This window comes from Artemia sp. Qi Xiang Cuo, chromosome 14 (assembly GCF_049724085.1).
Source record: "Artemia sp. Qi Xiang Cuo chromosome 14, ASM4972408v1, whole genome shotgun sequence".
In the NCBI taxonomy this organism is placed as follows: Eukaryota; Metazoa; Arthropoda; class Branchiopoda; order Anostraca; family Artemiidae; genus Artemia; species Artemia sp. Qi Xiang Cuo.
The window spans coordinates 46,963,633-46,987,274 of NC_142807.1; the positions used below are offsets into that span (position 1 = coordinate 46,963,633).

The following is a 23,642-nucleotide window of genomic DNA, read 5'->3' on the forward strand; positions in this document are numbered from 1 at the left end:
GTTGTAATTTATGCCCTGGGGGCATTATTGCATTATTCCGTATATGAAAAAGGCTGACCTCACCTCAACGCCTCGTTCTTTACGCTAAAGTTTTTTATTGTTTTGAAAAATAAAGTTGTGAGACAGAGTCAAACTTTAGCGCAAAGTGCGAGGCGTTGAGGAGGGGACAGCCCCTTTCATATACGGAATAAGGCTAAATAGCTTTCTCGAAATTTTGATGTGACGTAACTTACGATTTAACTTACGTAACGAACTTCTATATTCGTAAGTTTTTATTACGTATATTATGGGATTCGCCCCCTAGTCAATACCTCGCTCTTTTCGCTAAAGTTCAAATTTTCTTCTAATTCTTTTAGAATGACCCCTTAATCACGAAAGCCGTTAATTAGAATAAATAGCTCTGATGAAAGTACAAAAAAACTTTAGTGTAAAGAGCGAGGTAATGACTAGGGGGCAAATCCAATCATATACGTAATAATTTCTGTTCGTTGTAAGTTATAATGTTGCTCCTTACTTTCAGTTAAATTTTTTTTTTTTATGATCGTTTTTTTAAATAATGCTGGGAAATCTGGCGCCCCTTTCATAGCAATGTCCCTTCTCCCATGAAAACTTCCTCCATGGAAAGATCCTCCCACGTAACCTCCGACCCATCCACCCAAGGACCAGATAAAAATCCCCCTGAAAACTTTTGTATACTTCCCAATAACCAATACTATATGTAGATAGTAGCGAATGCTTGTGACTTTCAGACCTAACCCAAGGAACTGTTTGGGATTAAATTAGCATGAAAGATATTGTTGTTGTATTTTTCAACCCTGTGCAACAAAATGGCTATCTCAAAATTTTGATCGGGTGACTTTGGGAAAAAAATGAGCTTGGGAGGGGGCCTAGTTGCCCTCCATTTTTTTGGTCATTTAAAAAGGGCTCTAGAACTTTCAATTTCGGTTTGAATGAGCCCTCCTGCAATTTTCTAGGACCACTAGGTCGATACGATCACCCCTGGAAAAAAACAACAACAAATAAACACGCATCCGTGATCTTTGTCCTGGCAAAAATACAAAATTCCACATTTTTGCAGATAGGAGCTTGAAACTACTATAGTAGGGTTCTCTGATACGCTGAATCTGATGGTGTGATTTTAATTAAAGCTCTATGACTATTAGGGGGTCTTTTTCGATTATAAAGCAAATTTGCGTAACTTTTGATGGGTAAGACTAAACTTGATGTGAGCTAGGGTTCTTTGATGATGGAGTTTTGTGGGGGGTGCTAGTTGCATTTGGAAGGTTGGACTTGGGAGTTTTGATAGTATTGGTTGATTTCATTACGGGTTTTGTTTGGTGTGGTTGGGCAGCATTCACTTCCATTGCTGCAAAAGGGTATGGAATGGCCTTCTCTGTTGCTATTTGGAGTGTTAGTGCTCTTATTCCAATATGCAGGGCAAAGTGATTTATAGATAGAGTCATGTGGGCCTTTTCAATTTATACATGTAGGCTGAGCGTTTATGCAACTTGCCATTCCTTTAGGATGGGAACTTTTACAATTACTACAGGCTTGGCGGATTTCACTGCATTTATTTGTTGTATGACCCAGTTTCAGACACTTCTAGCAGTGGATCGGCTTTGGCTTGTAGGCCTTGTGTGATTTGATTTGCCTGAAGAGAAATATCTGTTCTGGGATATTGTTTTTTTCTCTCAGTGTAAATAATAAAGATTTGCTTGTTTTAGGCCATTAAAGTCAGGTTCACTCAGTTGGGTGACATCTGCAACTGGGACTGTGTTGCCAGCTCTATCCAAGAGCCCTTCTTTCATCTCCTGAATAGTTATTTCTGGGGGGACATTGTACACTACTATCGTGGTTGGGTATGAGTTGGCGTTCCATATTGCAGTCTCGATTGGGATATTAAGGAAGGATTTTAAATTGAGTATTATGTCTGCTGATTTTGGATCTTAGACAGCTATTAGCAAAGATCCATCACGGTTAATGTTAAGAGAGAACATTGATTTTAACAATTGAATATTTTAAAATTGCAACCCTTATTGGATTAATCTTAGTTATCTCAATGGGGGTATCAGTATAATTTTTTAGGTAAATTCCTAGGTTTTGAGAAGAAGGAGGTTGAGCTGTGGGAGGGGGAATAATTTCGATTTGGGAGATTTTTTTCCTTTTTTGGAGCTCCTAGAAAGGACCTCTTGAAAACCATTTTCATTTTCATCATTGATAATGACATTGGCCCCCATACTAATCAGTTTGAGATAGTGAGCTTGACCAGCCAGGATGGGGCGTAAGTGGGACATTTTCGTTAGTATTTGGGATGGGGTCCAGGGGGACATTTTTAAGGGGCGTTCTTTGCATTGCCTATTCGAATAAGCCTTATGCTAAACAACAACAAAAAATACTATAATACCAGACTCTCTGCACTCTAGTGAGGGGAGGACTTCCCCATCCACAAAAAAAAACTTTATTCTATTTTAAAAACTATTTTTCTTTAATTACAAAAGGCACTAGATGTAGCAATTTCCTTTAAAATGAGCCATTAAACAGATGTTCCAGTACCCAGCTAGCTGCGGAAAAAAACGATGCCTTATATGCAGAATATCATGATTGCAGCCACTTTTCTTGATTGTCAAACCAATATATTTTCCTTGTTATTCAAGTCAAGGGACAGTTAGTTTCCTATATAGGGGTATTGGACAAGGCGGTTCTAATATTGTATTGCTTTTTTTGATCTGAGTCTAGTCTTAGGAATTATGAGCTGTTTTGTTTTTTTACTATGGGACGTGATCGTCTCTTACTCAGTTGCGAGCTACCACTGCAACCCAGATGAGAATGACTTGTCTGAGACTATCGACTGTAATCTTTTTGCCATTACGCAACGTCAAGTTCCCTGGAATACTAGAGATGGCTCAACGAGTTCAAGGAGAATTGGCAATCAAACGTCTAAGGCAAGACCTATTACTACTAAATCCTAAAAATCTAGGATTCATCCACTTTTAAATTTGTAGAAATTAATCATTAAAAGATATTATTAGAAACAAGAAAGCGTAAAGGTTCTAGTATCCTGTTGCTTGCATTGCCTTCTTCTGCTAAATCTAATCTGGGACATTTTCCAACATTGATTTGACATGGAGATATATTGACAAAAAAATGAAAAGCAAGATCATTGCAAAATGAAAATACATATATTAAAAAAAATACCAAGTTCAAAAATTGATGGTTTGAGTATTTAATTATTTATTAACACAAATAGCACAAAGCAGAATGTATAAAACATGGTGAACTCTGTAACGTTCGAAAAGTCAGTCATTGGATATTTTACACTATCTGAAACCAGGTTCCACAATTAGTAGTTGTACTTCCATAACATATGCTCTGAAGATCTATTAAGATGGTGGGATTTCCGACAAAGTGTAAAAAAAATTTCAAAGGGTGCCTGAAACATCAAAATGCTACCCCTGCCTACCCCTTTCTGTAATTTGATTAAAACTCTGCCTTAGAATGTATCATAGTCAGATTTGAGCTTATGGTGCAGAATTTAGAGTTTAGAACAAAAGAAACTGTTGTCTCAAGACATTCATAGACAAACTTTGGGTTCATACATTGGGAAAGAGTTTCCCCAAGGTATCGGGAGGAGAGGGAGGGTTAGACAGCATGCTAAATGTAATCTTAGACTGATCTTTTACTGTGGTGGCATTCTCCTGACCAATACTCTACCCTCACCTCCTACGCGCAGGTAAGGTATGACGGTAGTCAAACCAACTCAAATGTTGGTATGATGAAGCTTGATATTTGTTTTTAGAAATAATTCACTTACTCTACTAACCATAAATACTAGAAATGTAAAACCCTAAATCAAACTTGTTGAAACTTACTTTTCCATATTGTCTCCAAACAAGTCTTCTCCATCTTCTTCTTCCTCTACTTCTCTTTGACTTAGATTTCCAATAATATCACTTTCGTCTTCAAACTGTGGCAGTTCAGACTCCGGTTCACTGGCATGATCACTAGCCCCTGATCTCCTTCTGTTCCTTCCACGTGGTGTAGATGGTTCTGGGGATGATACCATTGCTGATGGAGAGCTTGGGTTCTAAAAATATAATGCGCTTATTGACTAGTGATTTAGGCCTGACACAAGCAATTCAACATAACCAAGTCTAACAAACCAAACAATATCATTCCCCCCCCCAAAAAAAAAAAAAACGGAATTACAACCCCTTTCCATGGTGAAATTGAAATTACAAGAACAACATATCTTTTTATGCCATCAATTAAAAAAAAAACTTTATGAAAAAGAATTTTACAAAGAAAAGTAAAGAGTAATATTAAAATTAAGACCAACAGAAATAAATTACTATAATGATTCAAACTTAAAACGACCAGAAATGTCTTTTAAAGAATGAATGAATCTCAAAACAAACAGAAATTAAAATAAACAATCATAGAGATAACAGGTATTAATAATAAACAGCTCTTAAGACAAATAAAAATTTAATTGAATACCCAAGTCAAACTTAAGACACATAAGATCTATTTAAAAAAAATGGCACTACAAGCCCCAAAGGATCAAATTCGGATTTTGGGTTCAATAAACAAAAACCAGATAAAAACCTCAAAAATCTTAAGAAACAACAATACACTTTAAACTGGCTAAAAGAATGCAAAAATCATATTTTCAAATGAATAAAGCATTTATTAACCATTAGTTTAAACTCATTTTATCAAATCTGTCAAAAAAATCTTAACAACTCTTAATATGTTAAGAGATAAAAACAAGTAAAACTCAATAATATATATATATATATATATATATATATATATATATATATATATATATATATATATATATATATATATATATATATATATATATATATATATATATATATATATATAAATATATATATGTATATATAAGCATTATAGGTGCTCCTTCTTCTTACAGCAGGACCAGGCATTTTCCACCTCACCTTGCATCTAAAATTCAGATGTTATATGGGAACTTGTTTAACCATAATATCCCTAAGCTTTCCATCCTAAATGTAAGCTTAATTATGGGTGATATCCTAAACAGGTTAGCAAATTCCTCCTCCACTCCCAAACTGTTCAAATCTTCATGGAAGATTTAATGAAAAGATTTAAAATATACTTCTATTAACCAATGAAATACTACGTCAATTGATAACGAATAGAAATCCACCTATGGTGATTTCTTATGCTACAAGAAATAAAAAGATGAAGATCAAAATAAAAATTATTTTCAGTTAAGTCCAAATTATGTTCTTGTCTTTACAAGGCACAAGAGGTGTTAGCCCAATTCGTTTTTGCTGTAGTTTCTGCTCATTTTAAGTCTGACTTGGTTATTTATTGTAACTTCTTTACCTTTCTTTGGAAAACTAGTTTTATGGAAAGTTTTTTTTTTAATTCATTTTAATTGTAGATCTCATTAACGTGGTTTGTATTCACCTAACAAAAAAAATTAAGCTCATGGTGAGTTAGTGCTCCAGAGGGTAGAGGTTGAAGCTTGAAAAAATCTTATTGTGTCCTAATTTAGGTAAAATTCTACATGATAGGCTTTTGCTATCTTTAAAAGCAGATAAATTAGACAAGCAAAACTTGCCCACAGACCATGAAGGTCTGCTGAAGTTTCTACCTCCAGCCCTTTCCCCTCTAAAAGACAATGACCTTTTATGAATTTGGTCAAAACTTTGTGAAGTAAAATTGCAATTCTTGGAAATAAATGTACAGGAAAAATGAAGGTAAAGGAAAGGGTTTTGAAGGAGGAGGTCAATCAGCAAAGCTTTTACAGAGCCACACCAATACCAGAAAAAGGAGCTATTTCTTTGCCAACCATGTTTTAAGCTTGTGTAGCAGTCTCATCAAGAAGATAGCTAGCTCACCCAGCATCAATAGCTCCAAAACCAATCTTAACAAGTACTGGTCTGCCAAATTATGACTAACAAAGTAAGACGTAACAGATGTCTCTTAATCCATTACTGGTTGGCATTCCCTAAGATTGGTAGAATATTGCTAGCAAGGGCAATTTAAGGCAAAATTTGTCTCAAGGGTCACAACTGCTTAGGGACCTTGAAACATGCAGGTTTGAACCATAGTTCCTTGAGCTTCCAGGTAAGGTTTTGTCCATTGTCAAGATTAAATCCTAATTTACAAGGTCTAAAACGTTTGCCTAAATCTGAAAAAAAACATGCTAATATGGCTTCAAATTCGCTAAAATCACTAGATTGATGATAAAACCAAGAGTCAAAGGAAAAATAGACTCAAAGCAAAACTAAGGGGGAGGGAAATTGTTTGGCATATGTAATACAAAGATAGATTAGTCTGTCTTCTACCTTATAAACTCTAAGGGATCTCATGAACCCTAGAAACTAGGAGGAAAGAGGAATGAGCTAGAAAGCACTTTTATAGCCATATCAGAAAGTTTCTGTCAACTAACTCAATCAGGGTAAACAATGGTAACAGTCTACATACATAGCCTTTTCTGAACTGAACACAGTAATAGCAAAAGAGTATACAGTTTGATTCCTTATTCAACACTGTTTCCAAATATAATGCTTACTGCTTTGACAGTTGCATCCCAACCCCCTCCCTGACTCTATTGAGTCCAGATATAGCCTTAAGCTATATACAAATCTTTGCTGTTTTTTTTTCCAAATTGGCATTATAAAACAACTGTCAATTAGAGCTACATAAATATAACGCAAACCAACGGAATAAGAAAAGATTTGCATTTAGGCTATATCTAGTCCGATTGGGGGGGGGGGGGGCTGGGATGCAGTTGCCATGGGAGTGACCATTATATTTGGAAGCAGTGTTTGACTGCTTCCAAATTCCAAATTGTATAAATATCAAATATGTAATTATCAAAATTGGGAATCAAGTGGTAAAACCTTCTTGTTATTATAGTAGCTAGTTCAGAGAAGGTATTACCCAAGACTCTTTTCTCTAAAATTACTTTCCTGAACCAATTTCTTTAGTATGGAAAAAGTTAGCAGAGCCAGCTGAGTAAAACAGCAATCTTGTGTGGTCATTCCCTTCTCTTTAACAAGGTACAACAAGATCAATGATATACCCTTTGGTTTTCTATTCAACAGTCTTTAAAAACAAGCTTGTAATATTTGCTACTATGACAATTCTGCAGATAAAATGTACAAAAATAAACTAAATAAATAAAGGAAGAAACTCTTTCAAAATCACCACTCAGTGCTCTTTCAAAATAACTGCATAATGTTTGCCACCATAACAATTGTGTATATAAAATATATATATAAACATTTTAAATATAGAGAAAAGCTGGTCCAGTAGCTAATTAGCTACCTACTTTCTAGGATATTTGAAGTGAGAAACCCAAATTTAAATTTTATATAGACTCTCTCTTATCTGAAAACTTTTATCTAACAGAATATATCAAATTCAGTACTTTTTCACAGCATTTTGCCAAACTGGGCTTATTAGGAAAAAGTTAGCTTCTAGAGCTCAAACTCATCTAAAAAAATGCATTCAGGCTGGATAAAGAATGATTGGAAGGATTGGGCCCTGTGTTTGAAAGGGCCCTGCGCATCAAAGTGAACAATTGATTTTCAAAATTTTGAAATGTTCTCAACAATTCCAGTAGGCATTGCTTCCGGAAAGAGATCCGTTTCCAGGCTAAAACCAATAAAAGAAAATATCTGATATCAACAATAACAAGGTAGACAATAGTTTAGCAATTATGTCAATCAAAAGTGAAGATACATGGAAAATAGATTTTAAAACTGTTTTAGAAGCATTTGCAGAACAAAAATTTAGAAATATATACATTCATGTGGCCATATTTGGTGATATATATTTCAAAAGGCATTTTCATAATATGTAGGGGACACAAATGTAAATTAATGTAAGCACAAAAAAAAACTGTAAGCTCAAAATGAATAAACAGAACCATCAAATGAGATAAGATCAAGAGAACCAACTGAGAAATGTAAATGTATGACAGGTGATAACAAACAACCTAGACCACCAAAAGTGACAATATCAATTCAAGCAACTTTGGCAAAAAGCACTGAAAGAATGTCTGAAGCAATGACAAACAAAAATAAAGATCAAACAAATATGTGGTTAAAATATTAGCATAACCATTAACACACCAGTAAATTTTTTAAGTGAATTTAATCCCTGTGTGTCAATTTTGCAATCTTTGACTAAGGATTACAGGTCCTGATCTAAATAAAATTATTATTGTTACTGTGTGATGTCACCATTACATTACTGGTCAAACAACCATCTCTGAACTTAGATTTATGGATTATGATATGAATTGTGGCTGCTTACAAGTGAAATAAGATGGCAGAAAAGTTGGTGTTTAGCCTCATTCTGAACTTTTTGAGTAGATCACTCACACAAGGTGTAAAACTTGATATGATTGTCAAGAGTGTTATTAACTATTTTGAACACAATGCAGTTTTACAAGCTAAGAAGACCCTTCATAGTGAGCTGGATATTCAAACCCAGATGGTTTGTATGCCAAGGATGATGATAATATTACTGATATGTGCAAGTTGCTAGTCATGGTGACAAAGCAAAATGTTCTGATTCCAAATTTTGTAATTTCCAGTCCATGTGAAGTACCTGCCATCAGTGAGTCTGTTTATGCCACAGTAGTTTCAAAAGTAAAATGGACTTTTGAGAAAATTAGATGGAATTTTGCTGAATGCTAGCTGCTTCCTGACCAGCCTGCCTGACAAGTCCCAGCCTCCTCAATCCACACCTCCTCACCACTATACTCTGCGATACTTAAGAACCCCCAAAAAGACATAAAAGCAGTGTGGCAAGTCCCAAACATTTAAAGGTTACTTTCCATTTTGAACTAATCTTGATATGTTTCTAAAAGCATCTATGAAAGTGGGATATGAATACCTCCCAGGTGAAGAGTTCGTGTTCCTACCATGTTGTTGCTTCAATTGTCATGCAATTGGTCACCTCGCCACGAATTGCAAGAACAGTGCACTATGTTCTAAGTGTGGCTACATTGATCCCAAATCAACACCTGATACTCCATGCCAAAAAAGTGCCTTTTGCGTTAGTTGCAAGATCATTGGTCATATGTGTTATAGTGTCAAGTGCCCAAAAAGCAGCAAAACTTAAACCCGTGGACTCGTTTCTACTATCATGGAATATAAACGGGTCATTTATAAATAAATTTTCCATGTTGCAAAGCCTCAGCTCCAGGCATAACATGATTTTCCTCAAGGAACATTTTGTTACTAAACATGGTATCAACATACTTATACTTGATGGCATGACATTGTACTCCATGCCTGCTAGAAAGCTGAATAACAGAGGAAGACCCTCCTGTGGGCTTGTTACTTTTGTTAAATCGGCTCTCTGTTCTAGCTGGTTCAAATTGAATGATCATTACTTAGCTGTGAGAGTGGACTCCTGTGTTTATATTAGTGTGTATCTACCCACTGATTACTCCAACAATCAGTCATAGCAATTATTTATTTTATTGTGCAAAAAGTTAGGTTCTTGTGTAGAAAAAATTCAGTGTCTAAGTTTACCTTGTTTTATAGCCAGAGACTTTAACTGTAATTTGTCTGAACCAGATTCTCAGGCGTCTCCACATACTACTTTAGTTAAGGGTTTATTTAGTGATTTTTTGTGTGAGATAGATAAAATGTCCAATCTAACATATATTCACACATCTTTCTGAACCTCTAGCTTACACCATGTTGCTGTATCTTCAAATCTGACTGCCAATACAGTTAACATTATATTTGATTATCAGCTGTCTGACCACTTACCTATAGCCTGCTCTATTGGTGTGCCATCTTTGGTTTCTCAAAGTAGTCCACTTGCACATGATTCCTCAGCACAGCAGTATTGTTGTGATTGGTCAAAGATTGACCAAACTCAGTTCCTTGAGCCAATTGACTCAATTCTAAGTAAAATTAATGTCCCATTTCACCTCCTCCAATAGTCACTCCAGTTGCCTAAGAATGAAGTTCTGATTTGTCTTAATATATATTGTGCTGAAATTTGTCATGCCTCCTCTTTACCAAAAAACAAGCTGTCCCCATGCAACATATCTTCAAAGGAATTGTTCCTGGATGGTCCATAAATCCAGAACTTTTTACTTCATGTGGACAAGCAAAGTTTTGGTTTTCTATATGGAAAGATTGTGGGCATCCTACTACCAGGCATGTGAATGACAAAGCAGAAGTTTTCTAAAATTCTTTCCTAGCATTGTAGAGATCTTGTTAATAGCTATTCTGCCTGTGCAAAACAAGATTGAAATATAGTATTTAAATTTGTCTCCTCCTCAGCACAGCCTTCTTTGTCACCATCCTCAGCTGACGTTCCAGAAGCTGAATGATATGCATATTATGAATCTGAGTTTTCTGCCCCTGATCCCATCATAGAGCAATCTTATGAAGTAGCTCTGGATCATTTCTGGATGCTCAACCCAAGGAAGATTTTGTGGTCAGTACCTGTTCTGTCAAAGATGTCATCCAACAATTAAAATGGAAATGTTCATCTGGTATTGACCAAGTTAATGCTATTCATTTGAAATTTGGGGGAAAACTTCTTATGGATCATCTGTCTCTCTACATCCCTTTGCAAGCTCTTTGAGTTACTATTTATTAGGGAACTTTAAAAGTCTGCTATACCCCTAAACACCAGTTCAGATTCAAGCAAGGTACCAAGTGTGCTGATGCTTTTACTGCTGTTACAAATGCCCTGATTGATATGGAATTGTCTGGAGAAAGCCTTGTTTTGGGAGGACATGATGTCAGATATGAATTTGACTCTCTTATCCATGCAGCAATGCTTCTGAAAGTTGGTAAACATGGATTGAATCTGGCAATTATTTGTTCTCTTAAGGATTTATATTCAAGACTTCATATCTGCCTGGAACTACTCCCAGATAAAGGAATACCCCCATTCCTCATAGAAAACTTATCCCAGCTAAGAAAGGGGGCCCATCAATGAGTTGTCACCTCTCCCAACCTCTTTAATAACTATGTTCTGGAAGCACAAGATTTATGCCCTCCTTCACTGATTTTGTCTTCTGTAAACCTTTCCTTGATATGCTACGCTGATGATATCCTAAAACTTAGTCAAACTCTTCAACATACTACCAAAATTTTTGGAATTCATGAGCCAGAATATCAGAAAGTAGGGCTTGAATTCAACTCCTCCAAATCTGATATTGTCCTGTTTGACTGAAAAACAAATTCCTCTGCCCCTTCCATCACGCTTGGATCTAGCTCTGTTCAACCTATAGATCACCTTATGTATTTAGGTCTGCCCATTGCTTCTTCCATCCGACTCACCCAAAAACTTCTTCTTGAACAAATCAGACACAGATTCTCAGCAGCTTATGCTTCCATTGTATCTTGTAAACTTTGATTCTACCAACATCTTCTAGTAAGTCTACATAATGCTATTGCCCTTCCCCATATCTGCTACACTGCACCCTTTTGGAAACTCCTAACTAGAACAGACAAGAGTAAAATCTGATGCACGTTCTTTTGTTTTGACACACATCTGCTTCGTCTGTCTCTGTGGTATAGAAATTTGCTCACTATTGCAAAATTCAAGGTTGCTCAGAGGTTTTAATTACTAGACAGATAGCAAAACACAATTGAAAAATTGATGAAATTTAAATGATCAGTCCCACATTCTTAAATAGTGATGTATTGTTTTTTTTCCTATGCTCTGTCTTGTTGCCACTTTTAACTGTGACAATTTTTTCAATAATTTCTAATAATAATAATTATTTAATTCTTGTATGATTGTTTAAAATTATTGTTCTGCAGCATATATAGTAGGTCAAGCATTTTGAAGTTTTTTTTTTGCACATATATTATGTAAATTAGATGGTGTTATTACTGTTTCTTAAATTATTGCCTTTGGCTCCCACCTTGGACCCAAAAACCATTTCTGTTTATTTGTTGCAGTATAGCTGATTCATGTAATTCTGTTTTAACAAGTATTGTGAACTTTAACAATTAATTTGTCACACAACTAGAGCCATATCTTGTAGTGGTAAGATAATGGGTACATTAGATAGTAAATGTTTGTATTATACTTGTTTGCTTAGAAGTCTTTTTTTATTCTGGTTTCTTTTGTATATTAAATAAAAAAAAACAAGTTTTTTTTACTGAAAGTAAAGAATGACATTAAAACTTAAAATAAACAGAAATTATTCCGTATATGAAAGGGGCTGTCCCCTCCTCAATGCCTCGCTCTTTACACTAAAGTTTTATTGTTTAAAAAAATAAGAGTTGTGAGAAAGTCAAACTTTACTGTAAAGAGCAAGGCATTGAGGAGGGGACAGCCCCTTTCATATATGGAATAATTTCTGTTTGTTTTAAGTTTTAACGTTGTTCCTTACTTTCAGTTAAAAAAACTTGTTTTTTTTTATTTAATTTTTGGACATTTTTGATTTAATGCAGATTTTGATTTTGGCTCACTGTACATGAATGATTAAAACAAAATTTGCATATTAATTTACTTCTATTTGGTTAAATGGCTTTCTTGAAACTTGTTTAATTTTATTTACAAACATTTTTATTAGTAATAAATATACATAACTTACAAATTAACTTACGTAACAAACTTCTATATTCATATATGTCTAATACGTATTTTAGGGGGCTTGCCCCCTAGTCAAAACCTTGCTCTTTAAGCTAAAGTTCAAATTTTGTTCCAATTCTTTAAAAATGACCCCTTAATCACAAAGACTGTTATTTAGAATAAATAGCTCTTATGAAAGTACTAAAAAATCTTTGGCTTAAAGAGCAAGGTATTGACTAGGGGGTGAACCCAATCATACATGTAATATTTTCTGTTTGTTTTAAGTTTTGATGTTACTCCTTATTTTCAGTTGGAAAACTTGTTTTTTTTATATTTAATTTCTGATCTTTTTTAAATAATGCTGGAAAATCTGGTACCCCCTTCATAGCAATGTCTCTTCCCCCATGGAAAGATCCTCCCACATAGCCCCCAAACCCCCACCCTACATCAGAAAAAAATCCACCCTAAATATTTCTGTATACCTCCCATTAACCAATACTATATGTTAACATTGGGTAAAGTTCATAACTTTCAGCCCTCCCCCTGGGGAATCTGGGGATTAAGTTATCCTAAAGGACTTAGTTATCATATTTTTAGCCATGCTGAACAAAATGACTATCTCAAAATTTTGATCAGGTGACTTTGGGAAAAAATGAGTGTTAGAGGGGGCCTAGTTGCCCTCCATTTTTTTGGCCACTTAAACAGGGCACTAGAACTTTTAATTTCCGTTCGAATGAGCCCTCCTGCAATATTCTTGGACCACTGTGTCAAAACAATCACCCCTGGGAAAAAAAAACAAATAAACACACATCCCTGATCTTTCTTCTGGCAAAAAATGCAAAATTCCACATTTTTGTAGATAGGAGCTTGAAACCTCTACAATAGGGTTCTCTGATACGCTGAATATGATGGTGGGATTTTTATTAAGGTTCTAAACTTTTAGGGGGTGTTTCCTTGTTTTTTCAAAAATCAGCTAAATTTTCTCAGGTGCATAACTTTTGATGGGTATGGCTAAACTTGATGAAAGTTATATATTGGAATTCAGCATTGAAATCTGATTCTTTTGATGTATCTATTGGTATGAAAAACCCATTTTCTAGAGTTTTGGTTACCATTGAGCTGGGTCACTCCTTACTTACAGTTCATTACCATGAACTGTTTGATTTGCTTGTCTTGTATTTTGCAAAGTATCTAATTGTTGTCTTTATTTTTTTATTATTTTGTTTTCTCTTACTGCTCAATCTTCATGCTTTTGTATGATGGGTTTTCAAATAAATAAATAAATTAGGCACCTCTATATCAAGTAACTTAGTGATTTAGTCATATGATTCCAGAAGATTTGTACCAACAGGTCTTATAGAACAAAAATGATGCTGCAATCTGTGTAAGAGACTATTTACTTCAAGATGCTGGATAACTGCATAAGTGACTATCCTTTCAGGAACCTTAACAATCACTGAAGTCATGCTTATAGATCAACAGTTCACAAGAGGGTCTCTTTCTGCCCTTCTTAAATACTTGCTTTGTAAATTTTTGCTTCTTTGGTGAACTTTTGAGCTAAAAGACACACCACTTGAAGTACCTTTTAATACTTTCTAAATATACTAATTACTAGGCCTTCTCTTAGAAGAAATGTATCCTAGCCCCCTAATACAACCAGATACAGCCTGAGCTCCATGCCTATACAAAACTTTGCTGATTTGGTTGATTTTGCATTATTTTTGTAATTAATTATAATTAACAGCTGGTTCATTGGCTAGGCTACACCAAATAAAGCCAGTTTGAATGATGAAAAAACCTATATTCTACAAAACTCCATAAGCTTTTTTCAAATAAAAAGAAAATATTAAACACAGATTGCACAACATGGAGCACAAAAGATCCAATATGGACCTTTAATTTTGCACCAAAGTGCAAACTAAGGTACCATTAGATTCCTTCCTGTTTTTAGTTAAGTTTGACCAGTTTTTATGTTTTTAATTGACAGTTTTTATGACATTTCAGTTTTTTTATTGACTAACAAATGATTATTCACTAATTCTTCTTTCTGTTTTGGCGTTCTATGCCAGTTCCTCAGCTTTTCTGTTTTTCTATGATATCTTGACTCCAAAATTTGGATTTGGCCCTTTGGGCTTGTGATAGTAATTTACTGAAAGAAATATCTTATCTTATCCTAGCTCAAACTGTGTACTAATACCAAGGTGCTGAACCCCAGGAAATTAAAAGATTATTTATGTTTTTAATTGACACTTCAGTTGTTTTTTTTTACTAACAATGATTTTTCATTAATCCTTCTTTCTGTTTTGGCATTATATGCCAGTTCCCCAGCTTTTCTGTTTTTCTCATATCTTGAGTTCAAAATTTAAATTTTTGGCCTCTGGGCTTGTGACAGTAATTTACTGAAATAAATATCTTATACTAGCTCTAACTGTGTACTAAACACCAAGGTGCTGAACCCCAGGGAATTAAAAGATTATTTATCACTCCTATCCTGAGCTGTACTATGCTGGAGGCCAAAGCAAAAAAAACTCTATCCACCTGGTTCTAAAGAAGAGAGTAGTAAAATATTTGGTAAATTCACAGTTTTCAAAATAATTTAGCTTCATATTGAAATGATATTCTGAAAAAAAAAGATTACAGAAACTTTTAATGTGCTAGGAACATCTCTAAAATGGTGTAACTTTTGCTATGATGTCATTTTCTGGGGGTTCATAGGGCCTAGCTATTTTTGAGAATTTCTATAAATTTGTTTCAAATAACATTTCATCATTAAAACAAGGCTAAGGAAAATAATAATTACCATTCCTGAATCCGCACAGATGGCAATTTTTTCTCACTAGCTCATTTTTTTTTTTTTTAGAAACATGTTTTGGTATAATGTTTCCTAGAGAAAGAAACATTTTAAGAAAACAATTCATACTTCATATTATGCAGAATGATTATAGCTAACACATTTTGCTTGTAGCCCTGTAATAGGCTACTTTACCCCCAGCCCCCTAATTTGCAAATATAGCCTATAGGCTAGAGCAAATTAGGTTATATATTTCTCATCTAGTTTCTAAATGAGTCTCCCTTGTTTCAACCTGTATAGCTGTAAATTGAATCAACTGCAGCAAAACAAGAGAAAGAAAAACAAGTGACAGGTAGCAGAATGCATTAAAAATATATAATTTAAGCTGTATATTTGCAAATTAAAGAGGTTGAGGATAAAATATAGCTGGGCTGCATGCAAAATGTATTAGTTTAATTATTCTTCATATTATGAAGTATAAATTGTTTACTTAGCATGTTTCCTCCTCTACAAGTCTTTATCTAGACTTGGTATGTGCCTTTTAAAGGCTCAGAAAGTAGGACATCCACCATATGGCTAATATGGGAGTAAAGTTCATTTGTGATGCAAATGTGTGTTATATTTAGATTGAGGATGCAATTCTAGGTATATATTTGCACATTAGGGGGGTGGGGGTATATATTCTGTGAATGTAGGCAATAGGTCCTAAGAAATCCATGAATTTCTTAGAAAAATTGGAAAAACAAGGAAATAAGTGAAGATAAAGGCTCTCCCCCTGCAAAATGTGTTAACTAGGATTATTCTGCATATTATAGACTAAAAATTGTTTTCTTAATATGTTTCCTAGCCTATGTCCAGCTGGACTCCTAGGCTTAAAATACTGGTTGGCTAATTTAAATATTTGTATATATATATACACTGTCAAATTAGCCATCTGGTGGTAGGCCTATCCCCAAAATGTAACTCCCCCAGAAGCAATTATTGAAGTATGAAGGAGCACAATAAAAGGCATCAAGTGATATATTCACTTTCATTGTAAATAAATTATGCTGTAAACTGCAAGTTTGGCCATCCTATACCTATAAGCTATAGCCTAGCCTAATATTGCTGGCTATGTTAGAGTTGTGCAACTGTGGAACGGGTTGACAGAAAAGACAGCCAATCTAGACTTGTTCAAAGCTGGGTAAAGTTCTACCAAATCATATTATTGAGTTAGGACTAAAGTGAATACACCATTCAATGCCTTTTTTATGCTGATTACAAATATAATAATCATTTCTATTGGAAATGAATTTCAGCCCCCCCTAGGTATGCCAATTCAGGGTTAGGTATATTTAGGGGGGGGGGCTGAAATTCATTTCTGGTAGAAATGATTATTATATTTGTAATCAGTATAAAAAAGGCATTGAATGGTGTATTCACTTTATTCCTAGGCCTAACTCTAATATGATTTGGTAGAACTTTACCGCCTTTTTTATGCTGATTACAAATATAGCCTAGGCTAATAATCATTTCTATTGGAAATGAATTTCGGCCCCCCCTCCCCCTATATATGCCAATCCAGGGTTAGGTTATGTTAGGTAGGCTATATAGGCTAGGTCAATATATACCAAATCATATTATTCACTTTAGTCCTAACTCAATAATATGATTTGGTATATATTGACCAGTATATATAGGGGGGAGGGCTGAAATTCATTTCCAATAGAAATGATTATTATAGTTTTAATCAGCATAAAGAAAGGCATCAAATGGTGTGTTCACTTTATTCCTAACTCAATAATATGATTTGGTAGAACTTTACCCAAAACTAGATTTAACAAATATAGGCCCAATATTGACTGGAAGCTGAATTAGGGGTTGGGGCCAAAACCTCAACTGAAGTTGACACTATAGCCTATTGCCAGTAAGAAAAATTCAGGTCATTGCCACCTTATCTAGGCTAATACGTAGTACGATTACATTTAATCAAGGAGTGAAGCTTGAAATTCCATCGCTAAAGATAAAGCTGCGATAACTTACAGACATAATAGGTGTTTATTAAATTACGGTTCTTGAAATAAGTGTTCCTCACTGTCTTTTGAAAGTAAAGCGGGATTTAAATAACAGTGTTTCAATTTCATTGCTGTTAGCTTTTTGCAATACCAATGAAAATTGTCATAGAAATTCTTAGATGGCTCTTTAGATTTGGCAGAATTTCCCGTAGGTTTTATGGCAGCATGGTCCCTTTGGGATCCAACATAAGTGATTTTACGCAGAAACGGCTGTTTTTGCGTGACCTAACAAATTTCCTCCGTTTTTCTGAGAGTTTTTGTGTCACAATAGCTCAACGGCTGCGTTAAAATATTCGTACCGAGCCGTTGAAAATTGCATCCGTAACCTACTGTTCACACAGACAGGTGCGTTGCGGAAAACACAATACGGTACATATTCCTAACCGCATCAACGCAGTGGTGAACCGCAAACTCTGTTCTCATCAAAAGTTACATTTCCTAGCTACCTCATTATGTTTCTACATTCTAAATTTGCCACGATCTTTGTAGTTGGTCACTTTTTCTGCATCTGAGTCCCTAAATTAACTTTTTTTAAACAAGCTTGCCAAATATTTCTCCAATTCCTTTTAGTGGATTGTGAGCTTTGGTCACACTTTGGTGGATAGCTTGCTGCTGAAACAGTTCAGTGTACTGTTCAACACATCCTATCTGGCAAATTCGTCTCTCTCGAGATCTCCTCCCAAGCCTTCTGAATTAAATTGGATCTTTTATGCTTAGGATGACTTTTGTCATATATTATTTGAGGAAATTTAAAAGCTGAAATCAGCCTTTCAACTGCCTCCATGTATTTTTCTTCCACAATCCACAGGTGTTTTAACCGCATACGTTGGAATTTTTCAACGCATGCGTCTTGTGGAAAACCACAAGTAAGAGCGGCAAGAGATCAAATCAAATTCTAGAAGCCAAGAAAAATATTCAGAAGGCTAACCCGTCTTAACTTAAGTTAGCTATACCTAATTAAAATATAATTCTTATCTTGTATGTTCAGTTTCCTGGAAGTACCCTCCTGGATGTTGAGGATTAAAATCTTGGATTAAAAGGACATGACCCTCATGTTCACTGTCAAATGTTAATGATCAGCTTCTGACCAGCATAATTAGTTTCTCAGTTACTTGTAATTTATGATTCCAAAAAGCTTCCAATTCAGGATATATATATATTCAGAAGGCTAACCCGTCTTAACTTAAGTTAGCTATACCTAATTAAAATATAATTCTTATCTTGTATGTTCAGTTTCCTGGAAGTACCCTCCTGGATGTTGAGGATTAAAATCTTGGATTAAAAGGACATGACCCTCATAGTTCACTGTCAAATGTTAATGATCAGCTTCTGACCAGCATAATTAGTTTCTCAGTTACTTGTAATTTATGATTCCAAAAAGCTTCCAATTCAGGATATATATTCAGGATATATATATATATATATATATATATATATATGTATATGAATATATATATATATATATATATATATATATATATATATATATATATATATATATATATATATATATATATATATATATATATATATATATATATATACCTGAATTGGAAGCTTTTTGGAATCATAAATTACAAGTAACTGAGAAACTAATTATGCTGATCAAACAGAAGCTGATCATTAACATTTGACAGTGAACATGAGGGTCATGTCCTTTTAATCCAAGATTTTAATCCTCAACATCCAGGAGGGTACTTCCAGGAAACTGAACATACAAGATAAGAATTATATTTTAATTAGGTATAGCTAACTTAAGTTAAGACGGGTTAGCCTTCTGAATATTTTTCTTGGCTTCTAGAATTTGATTTAGCCGATTCCTATCAACTTGTTGTTTAAGTATCTCATGATATTTTTTACGCTTCAACGGTCACAGTGAATTGTTTTTGTATTGACATTTTTGCTATTTTCCTGCATACGCTGTCCATTAGCCGTTTGGCGTAAAAAATAAAATCGCATCAATGGAAACCATGTGTTATCAAAAAACGATAGAACTTAAAGACAGGACACACGTAGTTTTTTTAGCACCAATTTAAGCAGCTTAGTGGGCAAACAATAGCGGTATAAAAACAATGCTCTTTGCGCAAGATTTTCAAAACTTAACATCACGGACACCCAACTACGGTAATGGGACCGCAGAGATCGAACCTTGCTGTAGCAAAACACTGCAGAGACGACGAAGGGACCTTAATAGCCGAGAAGTATCGTTGATCCGAACATGCAGCAACAATAGTCAACTGCAGTTTGTCAATAGTTGCATGATTTATCTAAACTTATTCTTTAGTTCTTTTATTATAATTTATTTAAAAAACTTTTTCCACAAAACAAGTTTTTCAAAGAAAAATAAAGAACTCCATTAAACAAAAAATGAGCAAAAATAAAATCAAATAATCTACCAAGCGTGAAACTACCACAAACCAGCATCGATAAATAAATGAAACCCAAAACGAACAGAAATTACAATAATTAACCGAGTCAAATTCAAAACGAGCAGAAATTAACATAAGTTGGGTGCTAAACCCCTATGCATTCTCAAGACCAGAACAAAATTTGCACTTTACTGAAAAAATATAAATTGTTTTTACTTTTATAACTTTAATAAATCAAATAATATTAGCATTTTGATTACTCAATATCAGTATAAGTATATTAAACTGACAATGTTACGAAGTGCCTGGATGAAAAAAAACAAAAAAAAACACATTATGCCCACATCGTTCTTTACTTAGGTAGTGCTAGCGCGCTGCCTATGATTATTAAGTTATTTTATTACTAAATATTTTACTCTTACTATTATTTAGTTCTTTTAATTTTCCTGCTGAAGAAAAGGAAACAACCGAGGATTTTTTTTTATGATCACGATGAAATTTGGCACTGTTTTTGTAACGGCCTTAGCACCGAAAACTACAAATTTTTCAAGTTCAAACAGCTGCCGTTTTCCTTATAATTTGGCGCCGACTTGGTAAATTAGGGCTGAAACAAGCTACATGTATCTGGCTATAAGTAGCTTATTTCGACAAAAACCATGGATTTTGTGCGAGATTTTTAAAACTAAACATCATTGAAAACCAATAAGCCAACTGCAGTTTATCAGTAGTTGCGTGACGAATCTCAACTTGGTTCCTTTGATTTTCCTGCTGAAGAGGTGGAAACGACTAAGGATTGAAACAGCACATGAAAATTATTACTCTCCTTACTCTTAATAGTAAAATGTTATTTTGAAAAAAAAAAAATGGCAGAAATTTTCAAAAGAGCTACAAACTCCTCAATAATGCCATCATTTTCGAGGTTTTCAGGTTCTTTTTTATCATCATGATTAAATTTTATACCATTTTTGTAAATCGGCACCGAAAACTCGGAATTTTTTTTAGCTCAAATCGCTACCGTTTTCTTAACAATGTGGTGCCGATTTGGGAAATCGGTTCCGAAAAAAGCTACGTGTCTATCCCTTTAGCTCCCACACGCTGCTATTTGCGTAAAATGTGGTTCCAACAACGCTTTTATTCTGTGGAAAAATGCATAAAAATACTCAGAAAATTACACGCAAGGTACAGAAAAGTTGGAACTACCTTTACCTTATCTTACAGAAGAGAAGGTTCAATCTTTTTGTTGGAGTTGAACTTCTATTGTCATTGTAAAGAAGAGAACGGTAATTTACAGGTTATAGCAGTACAATTTTTTTTAAGCAGCTATTAGTTCCATTCATGATCACGTTATCTTTCATTGATAAAACGTATGAGTATAAAAATGATGTAAGCAAAGAAGAGAATACGACAAAATATGAATTAATTAAGCGTAAAGTGGAGCCTATGGATAAAATCTTAAATATCTGGGAGATGCACCCAGATAGTACAATAGTAAAATATTGTAATGGCGCGTTTAAAAAATTCAGAGGGAGCATTAAGTCTAGATTTGTCTCAGTTAATGATAAGAACAGGAAAATGGCTTAAAATAGCGTGAATGAGAGGGGGAATGGCCCCGGACGGCATGCGGAAAGGACAAGCACTGTGATGTTTAAATGAATAAATGTTGGACTTTGAGATTGTGACAGTAAGGCGCGGTTTTTTCGGCAGGTTCCCACTGACAACGTTATAATAATCAGCAGGCAAATAATGATTTTCAGAATAAAGAAAGCTTCAATATAACTGCGGTAGCATGCGGTCAACCCTACTTTGAATAAAAAAAAGGGTTATAATATATTTTTTTCTTTAACAGCTCATCTCTACCTAAACATGAAAAGGGTGTAAGAAAGTGGATCATAATATCAGAATAAAAAGAAATCAAAAGGAGGAGAACATCAAAAAGAGTGAAGGAGCTATGCAAAAGCTTGTGAAATTTTTGAAGATGCCAGAGTCTACGCCAGCTTCGCCAGAATCTATAAAAACGTTTTCAGACGAGTGCTCTTCAGAGACTAGTGTTGTTCGAACTCAAGAAGTAGTTGAAATAGAACAAATAGCCAAAACTGAAGTGAGCTCCATGCATTATTTATTTATAATTACTATTATTTGTTCTTTTCACCGTAGCACTTTGTATAAAAGAAGTTGTCGTATAAACTTCGGAAGGGGCTTATTTGATTGAAAACCGTTCTAGTGCCCTGTTTAGAGTCAAAAGTGATTGGAGGACAACTAGACCTTCCTCACACGCCACTTTTCTACCCAAAGAGATCCGATCGAAATTTTGAGATATGCATTGTGCTCAGCATAGTTGAAAGGTATTAAACTATGCCTCTGGGGATGACATAACCCCCCTCGACGGTGTGTGGGGTAAGGGCTGTACGTTATGCAATTTACCACTTGTTTACTTATAATATTTCTTATTGGGAAAGGGGACATGTTTGATCTTTCGTCTGCCGAAAGACTAAGTGTGTTAAGCTTTTAGAGAATGTTGAGGCCTGAGGGGAGTGTTGAGTTAAGTAAAGCACACTACGTGCATGTAGGTTGTCAAAACGCCGTATCTCAGAAGCGATTTAGAATATTAGGTTTGAACTTTGTCGGAATAATTAGGGGATGTTCCACTGAGCAAAAAGAAAATACGTGTACGCTACCACTATTACTGCTATACCTTCTACTACAACTGATTTGTGATTCGTTGTGATGCTGCAAGTCTTCTAGCCGCAGATCTCGTTGCACTTCATTTTCGTTCATCATTACCTCCGACATATTTTTCAAACCTTTTAATTTAGTTGTTCGGATTCATTCAAAATCATGTGTAATTTTGCATAACGTCATAGATAAAAAAAAAATCTTATCCAGCTTTTCTCAAGCGGTAATATTTTCGATTGAATTAAGTTTTTATGTAGTTCAATAACAACCAGGCATGGTCTATTAAGCATTAGCATAATTACCGTGTTATTCTTTAGCTTTAAGTCATGAGGCGTCAAATCAGCATTTGCAGTTGAATTAATAAATTCTGGCGTTAATTTAATTCCTCCTGCCTGTGCACCAAAGATTCTTCCCTTTTTTTTTAGATTTTTTGTGATTATCACTGTTGCTTCTCTTCAAACCACAGATTCTTTTAACGATTCTATGTGACCATCCCATGTAACTTATCTTCTAACCACAGGTTTCGTTGTTCATTTTCGTTGATCAGTACCTCAGGTATTTTTTCCACGGCTTTTGGTTTAGCTATTTGGATTGATTCGTCATGTTATATAATTTCGCAGGACATCATCAATATCAAAGAATGTCTTCCAGCTTCTAACCACAGATCGAAAAATTAATTAGCTTACGGTCAATCTTGATAAAAGAAATTTCCAATGCCACATTTTTTTATATTTATCAACTTTCAATAGTCTTTTTTTAAGCTAATTAAGTTCAAACTACTGTAGTTAAATCAAATTTATTTAAGGAAATAGACCTTAAATTAGAAGTAGCCCCTTCCTAAAATTACAACTTCGTTTTCATAGTGTTTCGGTTACAGCTGGGCCGATCTCTACGTCCCGATCCTGATCTTTTTTGGTGCCAGATGTTGTTTTAGCAGCTTCTATTTCAGACCTGCCTATATAATTATATCCTTTGTTAACGTCCTTTGCTATTGCTATCCCTTCGCTAAAAACGTCGTTTATGGCTGTATCATGTACGCAGCCTTTTCTATTAATGTACGTCATTATAATGTTGACATGTATCTTTTTGTTGTTGTTCTTTAAACGTCAAACATTACGACGGCGTTAATCTTCTCGATATCGTTTGTCTTCTAACCACATATTTTCTTGTTCTTCACTTTCG

The 23,642-nt window shown here is 34.6% G+C and overlaps 1 protein-coding gene across 1 annotated transcript in view; it reads right to left on the minus strand.

The window, feature by feature from the left end:
- Mcm2 (DNA replication licensing factor Mcm2) overlaps nt 1-17,473 on the minus strand; it is an 83,306-nt gene extending 65,833 nt beyond the window's left edge. Inside the window, exons 1-2 of the mRNA XM_089100549.1 lie at nt 17,387-17,473; nt 3,870-4,084 (exon numbers count right to left, since the gene is read on the minus strand). Of these exons, the coding sequence (XP_088956675.1) occupies nt 3,870-4,084; nt 17,387-17,392 (221 nt within the window). The 5' untranslated portion in view covers nt 17,393-17,473. The remainder of the gene's footprint in view (nt 1-3,869; nt 4,085-17,386) is intronic.
- Nucleotides 17,474-23,642: the final 6,169 nt, after the last annotated feature.